The 14816-nt window shown below is 31.4% G+C and overlaps 1 protein-coding gene across 1 annotated transcript in view; it reads left to right on the top strand.

The window, feature by feature from the left end:
* Positions 1-5118: 5118 nt before the first annotated feature.
* LOC127726714 (uncharacterized) overlaps positions 5119-14816 on the top strand; it is a 74994-nt gene continuing 65296 nt past the window's right edge. Inside the window, exons 1-5 of the mRNA XM_052234186.1 lie at positions 5119-5201; positions 8019-8206; positions 8798-8891; positions 9838-9978; positions 10343-10429. Of these exons, the coding sequence (XP_052090146.1) occupies positions 8057-8206; positions 8798-8891; positions 9838-9978; positions 10343-10429 (472 nt within the window). The 5' untranslated portion in view covers positions 5119-5201; positions 8019-8056. The remainder of the gene's footprint in view (positions 5202-8018; positions 8207-8797; positions 8892-9837; positions 9979-10342; positions 10430-14816) is intronic.

Below are 14816 nucleotides of genomic sequence, written 5' to 3'. Positions count from 1 at the left end.
TATTGTAATGTTTTTTTCCAACTTTTTGTCGCACGAACTTTGCAATTAAATTTTACGAAAAAATGAGGCGAAAGACACCCATTTTTTATTTGATCATTTGGTAGATTTATATTATCAGTTTCTTAAAAGGTATCACTGAAAGGCATTGAAATTCTAGTTTGACCAAATTTTGGGGGAATATGTGACATTTTTACCCTCCTTTTTGCAATATTTTATGGTAAATAAATGCAGAATGTTGCCATGGATACACAAAAAAGGAATATTATTTCACCATTTTAACTTTTAAAAATCAAATCTATGGAAGAAACTGATTACATACATATGCACATGTATAACACAAACAGTTAGGTTAATGTATTAGAAAGCCAGGAATAGAAGATGATAAAACATTTTGTGGTTCAATTTTAATGTTTTTTTCTAACTGTGGAGTGCTACCTTATGGCACATCAGAAAGCACAGAAATGCACTTTTTAAGATAAATTTTACCACAAATCTTTAGTCTGTTAGGTTCTTAATGTAGTTCTGAAGGGAAAAAAATTGCTAAGATTGCAATACATCTTAATTTTATTGTTTATTGTCCTTAGCAACCAACTATACACATTTTGACACTAAGACATGTTTCTGTCTTATATTTGTACTCCATTAGCTTCGCCCTTGTAACCAAAGATAGCCCTTTATATGATAGCCTCAGAATGTATTGCTTTATGTTTTTTAATGCGAATAAGTCAAATCAACATTTTTAGCAGGATTTTATATAATAATTTGGCATGAATGAAATTTAATGATGCCAGTACTGTTAGATATTTATACCCTGCTTGAGAGTTTCTAAAACAAGGTTTGGTATGCTATTTTCAGCAAAATTGACCTATAAATGCTTTCAAATACCTAAAAATTGTACAATTTTTCTTCTTTAAAGGTTATTTTATGATTTTAAACAGAAAAAAGGGAAAAGTTTTAGAAATTTACCCCAAAAATGTGACAGTCTTGAGGTTTTACACTTTGATCAAGCATTTTTTTTTTAAATGACTTTTTGTCGCGTTTTAACATCAAATGCTAACCTTCATAAAATCTTTATTACTGAACCAATTTTAAAAACTAAGGTACCATTTTAATCGTTACAGCTAGTAGAACACAGGACATGAATTTGAATTTGAGGTAGGGAAAAAAAATTTCATATTAAGGTAGCACTCCACAGTTAGGTGTGTAGTTTCGCATTTTGGCCCCTGTGGATTTTTCAAATATGATAGCTAGTGTAGAATAAAATTAATTTTTGGATAGCTGAAGATTAAAATAGCCTTCATAGTGGGTTTATAGGAACATCAAGATTATGTAATGTATGTAATATGGGCTGTTTTCTGTATGACAGTCCGTATTTTCATATCCATACCAAATATTGGTCCGGCAATTATTGTAATGTTTTTTTCCAACTTTTTGTCGCACGAACTTTGCAATTAAATTTTACGAAAAAATGAGGCGAAAGACACCCATTTTTTATTTGATCATTTGGTAGATTTATATTATCAGTTTCTTAAAAGGTATCACTGAAAGGCATTGAAATTCTAGTTTGACCAAATTTTGGGGGAATATGTGACATTTTTACCCTCCTTTTTGCAATATTTTATGGTAAATAAATGCAGAATGTTGCCATGGATACACAAAAAAGGAATATTATTTCACCATTTTAACTTTTAAAAATCAAATCTATGGAAGAAACTGATTACATACATATGCACATGTATAACACAAACAGTTAGGTTAATGTATTAGAAAGCCAGGAATAGAAGATGATAAAACATTTTGTGGTTCAATTTTAATGTTTTTTTCTAACTGTGGAGTGCTACCTTATGGCACATCAGAAAGCACAGAAATGCACTTTTTAAGATAAATTTTACCACAAATCTTTAGTCTGTTAGGTTCTTAATGTTGTTCTGAAGGGAAAAAAATTGCTAAGATTGCAATACATCTTAATTTTATTGTTTATTGTCCTTAGCAACCAACTATACACATTTTGACACTAAGACATGTTTCTGTCTTATATTTGTACTCCATTAGCTTCGCCCTTGTAACCAAAGATAGCCCTTTATATGATAGCCTCAGAATGTATTGCTTTATGTTTTTTAATGCGAATAAGTCAAATCAACATTTTTAGCAGGATTTTATATAATAATTTGGCATGAATGAAATTTAATGATGCCAGTACTGTTAGATATTTATACCCTGCTTGAGAGTTTCTAAAACAAGGTTTGGTATGCTATTTTCAGCAAAATTGACCTATAAATGCTTTCAAATACCTAAAAATTGTACAATTTTTCTTCTTTAAAGGTTATTTTATGATTTTAAACAGAAAAAAGGGAAAAGTTTTAGAAATTTACCCCAAAAATGTGACAGTCTTGAGGTTTTACACTTTGATCAAGCATTTTTTTTTAAATGACTTTTTGTCGCGTTTTAACATCAAATGCTAACCTTCATAAAATCTTTATTACTGAACCAATTTTAAAAACTAAGGTACCATTTTAATCGTTACAGCTATTAGAACACAGGACATGAATTTGAATTTGAGGTAGGGAAAAAAAATTTCATATTATGGCACATCAGAAAGCACAGAAATGCACTTTTTAAGATAAATTTTACCACAAATCTTTAGTCTGTTAGGTTCTTAATGTAGTTCTGAAGGGAAAAAAATTGCTAAGATTGCAATACATCTTAATTTTATTGTTTATTGTCCTTAGCAACCAACTATACACATTTTGACACTAAGACATGTTTCTGTCTTATATTTGTACTCCATTAGCTTCGCCCTTGTAACCAAAGATAGCCCTTTATATGATAGCCTCAGAATGTATTGCTTTATGTTTTTTAATGCGAATAAGTCAAATCAACATTTTTAGCAGGATTTTATATAATAATTTGGCATGAATGAAATTTAATGATGCCAGTACTGTTAGATATTTATACCCTGCTTGAGAGTTTCTAAAACAAGGTTTGGTATGCTATTTTCAGCAAAATTGACCTATAAATGCTTTCAAATACCTAAAAATTGTACAATTTTTCTTCTTTAAAGGTTATTTTATGATTTTAAACAGAAAAAAGGGAAAAGTTTTAGAAATTTACCCCAAAAATGTGACAGTCTTGAGGTTTTACACTTTGATCAAGCATTTTTTTTTAAATGACTTTTTGTCGCGTTTTAACATCAAATGCTAACCTTCATAAAATCTTTATTACTGAACCAATTTTAAAAACTAAGGTACCATTTTAATCGTTACAGCTAGTAGAACACAGGACATGAATTTGAATTTGAGGTAGGGAAAAAAAATTTCATATTAAGGTAGCACTCCACAGTTAGGTGTGTAGTTTCGCATTTTGGCCCCTGTGGATTTTTCAAATATGATAGCTAGTGTAGAATAAAATTAATTTTTGGATAGCTGAAGATTAAAATAGCCTTCATAGTGGGTTTATAGGAACATCAAGATTATGTAATGTATGTAATATGGGCTGTTTTCTGTATGACAGTCCGTATTTTCATATCCATACCAAATATTGGTCCGGCAATTATTGTAATGTTTTTTTTCCAACTTTTTGTCGCACGAACTTTGCAATTAAATTTTACGAAAAAATGAGGCGAAAGACACCCATTTTTTATTTGATCATTTGGTAGATTTATATCATCAGTTTCTTAAAAGGTATCACTGAAAGGCATTGAAATTCTAGTTTGACCAAATTTTGGGGGAATATGTGACATTTTTACCCTCCTTTTTGCAATATTTTATGGTAAATAAATGCAGAATGTTGCCATGGATACACAAAAAAGGAATATTATTTCACCATTTTAACTTTTAAAAATCAAATCTATGGAAGAAACTGATTACATACATATGCACATGTATAACACAAACAGTTAGGTTAATGTATTAGAAAGCCAGGAATAGAAGATGATAAAACATTTTGTGGTTCAATTTTAATGTTTTTTTCTAACTGTGGAGTGCTACCTTAATCAATGGACAATTGACAAACCCGGGAACAGATAAGACAAAAAAGGAGAAACAAACACATTCAACATTGAAAACTAAATACAGATGAAAAACACGGACCCAGAAAACAATGTGGCGACCTCCAGTGCTCCGGAAGGGTAAGTCCTGCTTCTTGCAAGACACCCGTAGTGTTTCTCACGAAGGTCACTCTCAAATCCAAGGAGAGGTTTCTACGACAACGGTAGAAGGTCATTTGGGACACAGATACCTCAAGTAAATTAATAGTCTTTTGGGAATACGAAATCAAACGGCCACTTTTAAGTCTTGACTTATAAGTAAGGGATATAAAACTAAGATGTTTTCAAGGTGATCGTATTGAGCATGTATTATTAGATGTTAATACAGCATGTAAGACTTAAAGTATAGTTAATATCCAGATCCAGGATTATTGATAGGGCCTAATTGCAAAAAAAAAAAAAAAACCAGAATATATATAACAGACCAGGACGAGACGAAAATAACAAAAAACAAAATGATCGATTGACTATGTAAATCCATCTTTAGAATTACGAAAAACTATTCTACAATGGTCAATTACACATAGGCCTACAAAATGAATGTACATATCATATCATCAATGATTTTTTTCACGCTTAAAAACTTTAAATTGAATTGTTATTTTTAGATGTTTTGTTTAGTATTTCTCAACCTATTAGTATTTTTTTAATGCAATTACGCTATTATTATCATGTTTTCTTGGCCATATTGACCGTGCGTCCAGGGGCAAATAGTTCACGCATTTAATGGCGGTCCCGCGATATACGAACTACTGCCTTTAAATTATCATTTAAGCAATTGTAGTTCTTCAAATTATTAATTAATCGAACAAAGCGTGTTATAGTTTAAATGATACACACCGCTATATATTTCATATTCGAAAAAAATATCTATACAAAATTTGGTACGAGTTGGAAAAGGTGCGAATTGACCTAGTCTATAACTTTTATTCAACATATTAGAAGAAACCCTACCTATATACCCCATGAAAGTAATACTTAATTATCTTTTACATTTGAATTTTAAAATAACTATTAATCATATACTTTTCACACTAGAGTTGGACTGCAAATTCATGAAAAGATATGTTGCACAATGATAGGAGGGACAAGAAGCGTTCTGATCCGTGTTTGCATTGATCGGAATATTAGCGGGAGATGTTCAGTTATAGAATCAGTATGTTTCTGGTTAAAGCTAATCCTGATATTTTCATTTCTGTGCAGTCTTCTGAAAAAGCATGAAGTAACAAGATAAAAGTGTTAGGGAAAGTCTTATGTATGATAACTATCGCCTGAGTATCGGAGTTCAGAGTTTGCCTTGGTACAAAGAAAGAGGGTTGGGGCCTTTACCATCGCATGCAAACAAGTGCTTGTGAATGGGACCACAGGTGCTTGGGGCATGGACCCCCTTTTTATGTGTTTTATACCTTTTAGTAAATTTAAGATTTTAAGGTGTATGACTGTCAATGAGTAAAATGTATGTATGCTCTGTATACGCATCCTTTCTTTAGGAGCACCACATGAACCTGGCTTAAGCACACTGTATCAGCACAGATTAATTTGAGCATTTGCCAACCAAGTTGCACAGTCTGGCCGTGACGGGTCTTACTTCCAAGATTTTATTATCCAATCATGGATCCTCAAGGGGCATACACACAAAATACAACGATTTTACAATGATTATCATATACATGTCATAGCATAACAAATTATCATGATTATTAAAGGCAAATTGGTTGTGCACAATTGTTTGTACTAAAAAGAGGCAAACAATATATTGTATATTACCCGAAAGTTAACCTCCCAAAAAACATGAATAAATGCAAAACCTTTGTCTTCAGATCAAAAATAAGCCATAGGCTTCTACAGACCCCTCATCAGACATAAACAATTAAACTTTTTCAGGTGTGCACAAGTTTGCATGAACTTATAAACTTATACAAGTTCCATTTCTCATAATTTGAAACCCAGTTATAAGCACTCAAAGACCTTGCCATTGATCAAGGTTAAATCTGACAATGTAATAAATAGAGAATATCATATGGCTTTTTCAATATCACATCCATATCAACCCGAGACACCAATATAATCCCAAGAGCTCTGCTCGAGGGATTGTATTGGTTGAGGGTTGATACTGTGTGTGATATTTAAAAAGCCATATCATATACACTTTATTATATACATATACCTCTCATAAATGTTATTTTTTAATGTGACATGACATCAAACTGATAAGGAGGTTTGAAATGACGTCATACAGATTATTGGTTTAACATGATGTCATACAGATTAGGGGTTTGATAAAGCCTTTGCAACAGTAATTGCAATCGATGACGTGACGTCATACAGATTAAAGGTGTGATAAAGCCTTTGTAACCGTGCTGATATCGATATCATCACAGGTGGCTGATACAGCATGCTTGCCAATGATTGTATTACACATACAATTTATCTGTACTTACTACTAAGTATATAATAAAACATACGAACACACTATATAGACCAAGTTGGGTATAATCTTTGAGATGCATCTCTCATGTAACAATTGTTTTGTATTGTATTGATTGATATGAACAATAGAAGGACAATAGATATCTACCCAACAAAAGGTGATTTCAAGGGTGTTACTGAATGGACAGTATCAAATGTAAATCAGACGTTTATTTATTTTTTCCTCTCCTGCAACTTTGGTGTCAGATGAAAAAAAAAATGCCAAACAAAATCAAAAAAAGTTTATAATTTTCTGAAACACAAAATGCATTAAACATTTTTAAAATGCTTTTTTAAATGAGGAAAATGAAGCATGCTTGGGAAATCACTCTTGAAAATAAGACCAGATTAAATTAGAAAAGCTGTTGTAATAGCTGAAATAAATGAAACAAGAGGTTCAAAATATTTTCATATTTGCCTGCAGACAAGTAAACAAAATGTATAATAAGTCTGTTATTTTATGCCTGATCTATGGTTGTAGTGGGGCATCATGTTGTCTGGTCTGTCTATTAAATAGTCTGTTTGCTACCAGGTTAAAGTTTTTGGTTAAATTAGTGATCACATCAACTTGAAATTTGGTATACTGGCTAATTATAATGTGAACTTTTTAACTAATGTACCAAATTATGATTTTGACCTGGTTTTCATGGTTCAATAGACATAGAAATGTGATAGTGTGAAATAAGAACATTCTTTCATGGATTTGTAGTCATGATAGTACTAGTATACAAATTCTTGATTTTCAGGTTAAAGTTTTTGTTTAAGTTGTTGACCATGAAGCTGTGGTAACATCAACTTGAAAATTAGTACACATATTTATTGTGAGTTGAACTTCAAAAATTAGATGCCAAATTAAGATTTTAACCCCAATTTCACGGTTTATAAAACATTGACATATGCTACTAAATAATCAGAGGCCAAAAAAAGTACCTAGAGAGTTAGAGAGAGACACACCTTGTTTTATTAAATTAGTTTTAATGAACATACATAAATCAGGTCGTTAGTTTACTCGTTTGAATTGTTTTACATTTGTCATTTCGGGGCCTATGCGGTATGGGTTTTACTCATTGTTGAAGGCCGTACAGAGACCTATAGTTGTTAATTTCTGTGTCATTTAGTCTCTTGTGGAGAGTTGTCTCATTGGCAATCATACCACATCTTCTTATTATGCCCCACCTACAAACCACCCATGTTTTTCGGTCTGTGCGTCCGTCCGTCCGTCTGTCCCGCTTCAGGTTAAAGTTTTTGGTCAAGGTAGTTTTTGATGAAGTTGAAGTCCAATCAACTTGAAACTTAGTACACATGTTCCCTATGATATGATCTTTCTAATTTTAATGCCAAATTAGGACCCCAATTTCACGGTCCACTGAACATAGAAAATATAGAAAATGATAGTGCGAGTGGGGCATCTGTGTACTATGGACACATTCTTGTTTTTATATTTGCTAACCTGGCCATCTCATATCTAAAGAAAATTATACATTATGTAAATCTTTTTTTCTAGGTTACAACCTCTAGTGTAAAGGACATATTAATTTGACCATGGCTATGGTTGAAAAGTATGATTTACTTTTTTCCCTTGGAAAATTTAACCAGTGCAATCACCTGATAGAAAAGAATACCACAAAGGAAGATAATATCCAGAATCAATGGATAGTTTCCTGTAATTTGATATCATCACAATTCATGTCAGTATGTAAAATTAAAATATACATTATTATATTTACACAGCTACTTTTACATATTATGTACTTTTCTAGTACTATTACCTCATAGTACTTCAAATGTTCTTAAATAATGTACAAATGTACCTCAAAATTATTATACTATTTTAGTACCACAAAAGAACAGTACTGTAAATTTGTGGTACTAAAATAGTATAATAATTTTGAGGTACATATACCAATACAGTACTTATATAATATTATTTAAGTAAATTTGCACTACTTCAAAATTTTAATACCTGTACTAAAAACATAAAAATGCTAAAGTTGCTGTGAATTTGTTAGTTCAGTTACAATTATATCAGTTTATTGATTATCTGTCCTTGAAAACTCAGTGATGCTACTATCCAATGATATCTGTTATAAAGATATATATGTACTTAGGCTACAGACAATTATCAAACATTATATACTGCTAAAGTTGTAGCTAGGAGTAGTCTTGATGATTCTGTAAACTATGAACTCTAAATTTAGAGTTAAACTTTGCCACCAATATTCAAGATGAAAAACAGTTTTCTGGAAATCTTTTATTTTTGCATTAAATGAAATTCTTTTTTAGACTTACCTAAAGAATGACAACATCAACAATGTGAAAACCAAACAGTGTCAACAGTATATTAAAGAACTACAAATTCTTATCAGCCAGATCAAAAGTAAGTCTGAGCTTTGACATTAACTAACATGTGTACATAAGATTTTGTTTTACATATTCAAGCATGTGTGTGTATTTATTTATTTGGTCAAAAACTACCATTGATTTAAGCTTATTTTCCTTAATACTCTCAGACTGATACAAAGTGAAACAAAAATAAAGAACTCTTTTTCTTTTCTCTTCACACATAATTTTCATATCAAACAAAGCATTCTGAGAGTATTGCATGGCAATACATAGTCCCCTACCAATTAAACATTCATTGTACTGAAACAAAATGCTAATTTGATCTATAACTTGTCATGGTGTAAACAATATAACAAATATCAAGTCAGTATCTTCAAGCATGACGAAAAAAAGTGTGGAAAACTGATTATTTAAGTGAATTTAAGTCTAAGGATCATAACTCTGCACAAAATCATCAGACTGGAACAAAATTCAAACTTGATCTGTAACTTGTCATGATAAAACTATATACCAATTTTTCAAATCAATATCTTCAAGCATGACGCAAATCAGTGTGGAGAACTGATTATTTGGGTGAATTTTCTAAGTCCAAGGACCATAACTCTGCACAAAATCATCAGAGAGGAACAAAATTTGAACTTGATCTGTAACTTAACATGATAAAACAATACACCAATTATCAAATAAATATCTTCAAGCACAAAGAAAAAAAGTGTGGAAAACTGATTTGCCGGACTGACAGATGAACAGACAGACATACAGACGGACGAAGTGCAAACCTAAAGTCCCCTTCGACTTGGTCGGTAGGGGACTAATAAATACCGGTACTGAACAACAAAATGTAATATGTACAAAGTACAAAGTTGTATTTGATAAATAAAAAGAAGAAAAAGCATCGAAGTGTAAACCTATCCCTCCTTTCCAATACATTATTTTTTTGTAAATACTTTGTTAAACATGTTTTTTTCATTTCTTCCTAGGTGCACCATTGAACATGTCACAGTTACAGCTTGAGTTATCCGTTCTTTATAATCTGTGTTTTATAAGAATACAAACAGAGAATGTAGGTTTCCTGTATGATGATCAATTTCTACAAATTATCAAAGAAACATTGATACGTGGTATGTATTCTTGTAAATGTATGTTAAATTAGGGCTATTCCATTCCATTTGACATTGGAGGGTAGACAGGAACTTACAAAATCCTGTAAAACTAACATATTAATTTTATGAACTTGATGATTTTTGTTTTTTGCCATGGTGTTGTCAGCATATTCTCAAAGAATGAACTTCGTTGTTGCCTTGGTCTGTTTCACATCTATTATTTATCTACTCATGTACAACAGTCTACTGATACACCCTTAAAACATAAAATTAATTCTCAATTCTAAAATCAGAAAACTTTTTGGTGTGATATTTTCCAAGGAAAATATTATACAATAGTGTATTAATAGTCTAAAATGCATTTAATTTCTTTTTGTTCTAGTTATTGGACAACAAGACTGGAGACATTGTAATGTACATCAAGATACAACAGAGTTACTGTTCCTGGCTTTACAGCAAGTACATGACGGTATGGAAGTGATATTTCTTTATTAGGTATCTCTGTTTTTTCTGAATGCAGCCTAGGATGACAAAGCTAGTTCAAATAGCACAGTGTCCTCCTCAAAATTTCATATAACATCAAGTTAACGAGGAAATTCGATTGATTGATTGATGTTTTCTTAGGATCCAGTGGCAAATATTTCATGCATGTTCAGGATGAAGGACATTTGAAATAGAATCTTATTCAATGAAGTAAAGTATCACTTGATAACATAATCTATAATAAAGCATGTTCAAATAGCATGACATTCAAACAATAAAGCAATCATTACCAAGGTCGCCGGACATTGGGCAAAGACCAGTAAATATTGGTATGGTCCAGTTAAGTGATATGCATTACTGGAACAAATGACCAGTAAAATTTTTAATTTTGTCAGAATCATATGTGTAAATGTCCTGTAAAGAAGAATCTGGTACAGTTAAGAAGAATGTTTTACTGGATCAAATGTCCAGTTGATTGCGCAAAGCCTTGAGAACTTCTGATAAAGCATCCCAAAAGAAATTGTGAAGAAAAAAAAATTAATGCTGAACAAAGGGGAATAACTCAAACTTAATTGAGTTGTGCTAACAAAAATCACTGTCAGTTGCTTTAAAATAATTTATATTTATTGTCAAGGTAAATTGGAACATTAATTTGACCTGTTATCATTATTGAATTAAGATTGTGAAAATAAGTCTAAACAAGTTTTTTTTTAGGAATACTAGATATTGTTCATTTCATTGACATCATGAATATCTTTAGTGGTGACTGATTTTGTTATATAACTTTAAAAATTTGACATTTTTTACCGTAATATTAACAAAACTGAAATCACAATTTATAATAACATTATTTAAATAAGTCTGTATGATTTATATCAGCTGGTTGGTAAAAGTAATTTTTCATCCTGTCTTTTGCCTGAATAAAATACTGTGTGGAGACAGTAGAGTGCCTCCCCGTGCTTCAGGTTTATGCTCTTATAATATACTAGATTATGGAGTGTGTGTCCGAGCGAGAACTTCTCTAGTTCATTACTTTAGGAATATTTATCAAAAAGTAGTATTTCAATATTCAGCCCCATTCTACTATTTAGTCAGACGTCAGTCGCTACCCTAATATACCCTTTCTTTTTCGGGTAATTAATACGGATAGCGTTTGACATCTTTAGCCGAACAGATTTATCATTTTTACATAATTTAATTCATTGTATGCTGGTTCATATTCTGGACGCCAGTCTTTGCTCCTTTCTAATATAATTCACAAACAAAAAACAAATATGAAGCTTAGAAATGGAAAAATATTAAATACTAAACTCGTTCAAAGGGTATCTACACGTCTCAATCTTCAAAATCGCTTATCTAAAAATACTACCATCGCTAACATTTTTAACAATAAAAATCGTGGTTACCCTTATATCGATAAGTGTCATGCCAAAAAATGACTTACATGTCCCCGTCTTTCCACCAACAATACGGTAAGGTCCACGTTTAATGGTCGCACATTTTCTTTAAATTTTGAAACTGATATAACTTGAAAAACAAACAGTATAATTTATTTACTCACATGAAACAAACCGGGATGCGGTATTCAGTACGTAGGTGAAACTGGACGATATTTATCTAAACGCACTCAAGAACATCTGTATCGTTTTAAAAGACCCAATAAATTCAAAAGTATCATTTATCAACACCTTAAGAAGCACAATCATCCTATTAAATATTTAGCAGTTCAACCTTTAGAAGTAGTAAATAAGCAGCCTGGTGAATCTCATTCAAAGTTTGTACGATCGCGGAAAATAATTGAATTAAATTGGATTAAAAAATTACAGACTGTCTACCCTCTCGGTCTTAATGATAATATCATGGGAATTGGTAATATATCAAGAACCGATTCTGTTAACATTTTGGATATAGTTTCTAAAACTGTTCGTAAAAACCGTTCTCATGGTCGTAGAAAAAATCGCAATCAAAGAAAATTTCGGACCAATCATACCAATATTTCGGACCTAATTTCTATTTCAAAAAACAACGGCAGACATTATCTGTTAACAAAGCTCTGTTCATTACCGGTTAATAAGTTAAATAAAATTTTAGAGGATTGCAACACAATTTCAAATAGCAGTCCTAAGTATGAAATCGTTCAAATTATAATGGCATATTGTTATTCTAAACTGTTTCCCAAAATTGATCGCCCTGAAGATCATAAAAAACAGTTTATTAAAATAAAGTATGTCAATAAAGGTTTTGATTTTGTAAATATTGCCGGTATTTTTAACGACCATTCTGTTAAAGAACAAATTCCGGGATATTTTGATAATACTGAGCTCCCTCTTATTTGTTATATTTACAAGAAATCTACCCGGAAATTTGTGTTTAATTATAGCCAATTGTGTAAAGATGTTAATATCAGTGAAAATACACCTACTTCATGTAATTGCAGTAATTCCGAATACATTTATGGACCCATTTCCCATGTTATAACAGGAGATCTTAACATCGTTCAAGACCGAGAGTTAAAATCATTCCTCAGTAAAGGACCTAAATATCGTCCCCCGTCAATTATTAATTGGAATGAGTGTCGTAATATCATCCACGACTCACTCCATACTTACTGTTTGAAATGGATAAAACGGGAAAAAGCTGACAAAAAATCTTTGGACTCTTTTTTTAAATCAGTAATGAACATAGTTGATATACGTATTCAACATTTTAAAGAACATTTTACTCTTAACAATAACCACAATAAACCTATTTCTCGTATCAAACATAAACTAAAAGAACTAGCCAAGGAATTTGTTTTTGTCCCGGCCGATAAAGCTGCTAATAATATTATTATTGTTTGACGTAAATTTTACATTGAGGTTCTGAAAAAAGAAATCACCAATTCACCAACATTCCAACTGACTCCATTTTCAGAAAACGACATCTGTAACAAACATAAACTTTTAGCTACCGCTTTACAAGCAGAACCAAATACAATGAAAGTCCCAACTATGTATTGGCTTCCGAAGCTACACAAAACACCTTACAAATATAGATTCATTTCGTCTTCAAGCCATTGTTCCACTACTAAATTGTCTATTCTTCTTACCAGTACACTTGGTACAATCAAAAACCTGATAATAAATTGTTCAAATAAGGCCTTCGAAAATAGTGGAATTAATTACTTTTGGAGTGTCAAGAACTCGTTGGAAGTACTTGATAAATTGCATGCATATATTGGTGATTTTGAATCTGTTCAAAGTTTTGATTTTTCTACCCTATATACCACATTGCCTCACATTCTCATTAAGAAAAAATTCACACACCTAATTAAATGGGCATTTAAAAAGTCAGAATGTGAATATATATGTTCAAACTCTTTTAGGTCATTTTTTAGTAGCAATAAACAAAAAAACTATGTCAATTGGACATGCTTTGATACTATATATGCCCTTGAATTTTTACTAGATAACATTTTTGTTCGCTTTGGAGATTCCGTATATCGTCAGGTTATCGGAATTCCAATGGGGACTAACTGTGCACCACTTATTGCGGACCTTTTTTTGTATTGCTATGAGTTACAATTTATGACAAAAATCAGTAAAGACCCATCGAAACAACATCTGATACACAAATTTAATAATACTTTTAGATATTTGGATGATATTTTGGCTCTCAATAATGACGACTTCAGTATGTATACTAAAGAAATTTATCCTGTTGAACTTACTTTAAATAAAGCTAATACTAACAATGACCACTGCCCTTTCCTCGATCTTGATATCTATATCATTAACGGAAAGCTTAATACTAAAATATATGATAAAAGAGATGATTTTTCATTTCCTATCGTTAATTATCCATTTTTAGATGGTGACGTTCCCTTGTCACCATCTTACGGTGTTTATATATCTCAACTTGTACGATTCGCTCGTGTATGTAACAATGTTTTAGATTTTAACGAGAGAAATGTATGTATTACTGAAAAATTATTACACCAGGGTTTTCGATATCACAAACTAGTCAAAACATTTACTAAATTTTATCATCGGTATAAGGACATCATTCGTAAATATAGCTCAACATGCAGACTTCTTATACGTTCAGGTATTTCACATCCAATTTTTTATGGAAATATTCTTTATAAAGCACAAAAATGTCAGTATTCACCTCTGAAACTAACAAAACCTTTAAATAGACTTATTAAGAAGGGATATAGTTACGATACTGTTGTCAGGTCATTAAAGATTGCATATTTTGGCGTTGATATTGATTCACTTATAAGGTCTTTGCATCTGCACTAAACACATTTATTTAAAAACCAGTTGTTGGCATGACACGGGTTATGTTCTTCTCATATATGTTATGATGGTATGATACTAAACCCCTAACGG

Source organism: Mytilus californianus, unplaced genomic scaffold (genome assembly GCF_021869535.1).
Source record: "Mytilus californianus isolate M0D057914Y unplaced genomic scaffold, xbMytCali1.0.p SCAF_18, whole genome shotgun sequence".
Taxonomy (NCBI): Eukaryota; Metazoa; Mollusca; class Bivalvia; order Mytilida; family Mytilidae; genus Mytilus; species Mytilus californianus.
This window is presented reverse-complemented; position numbering and strand designations above follow the sequence as displayed.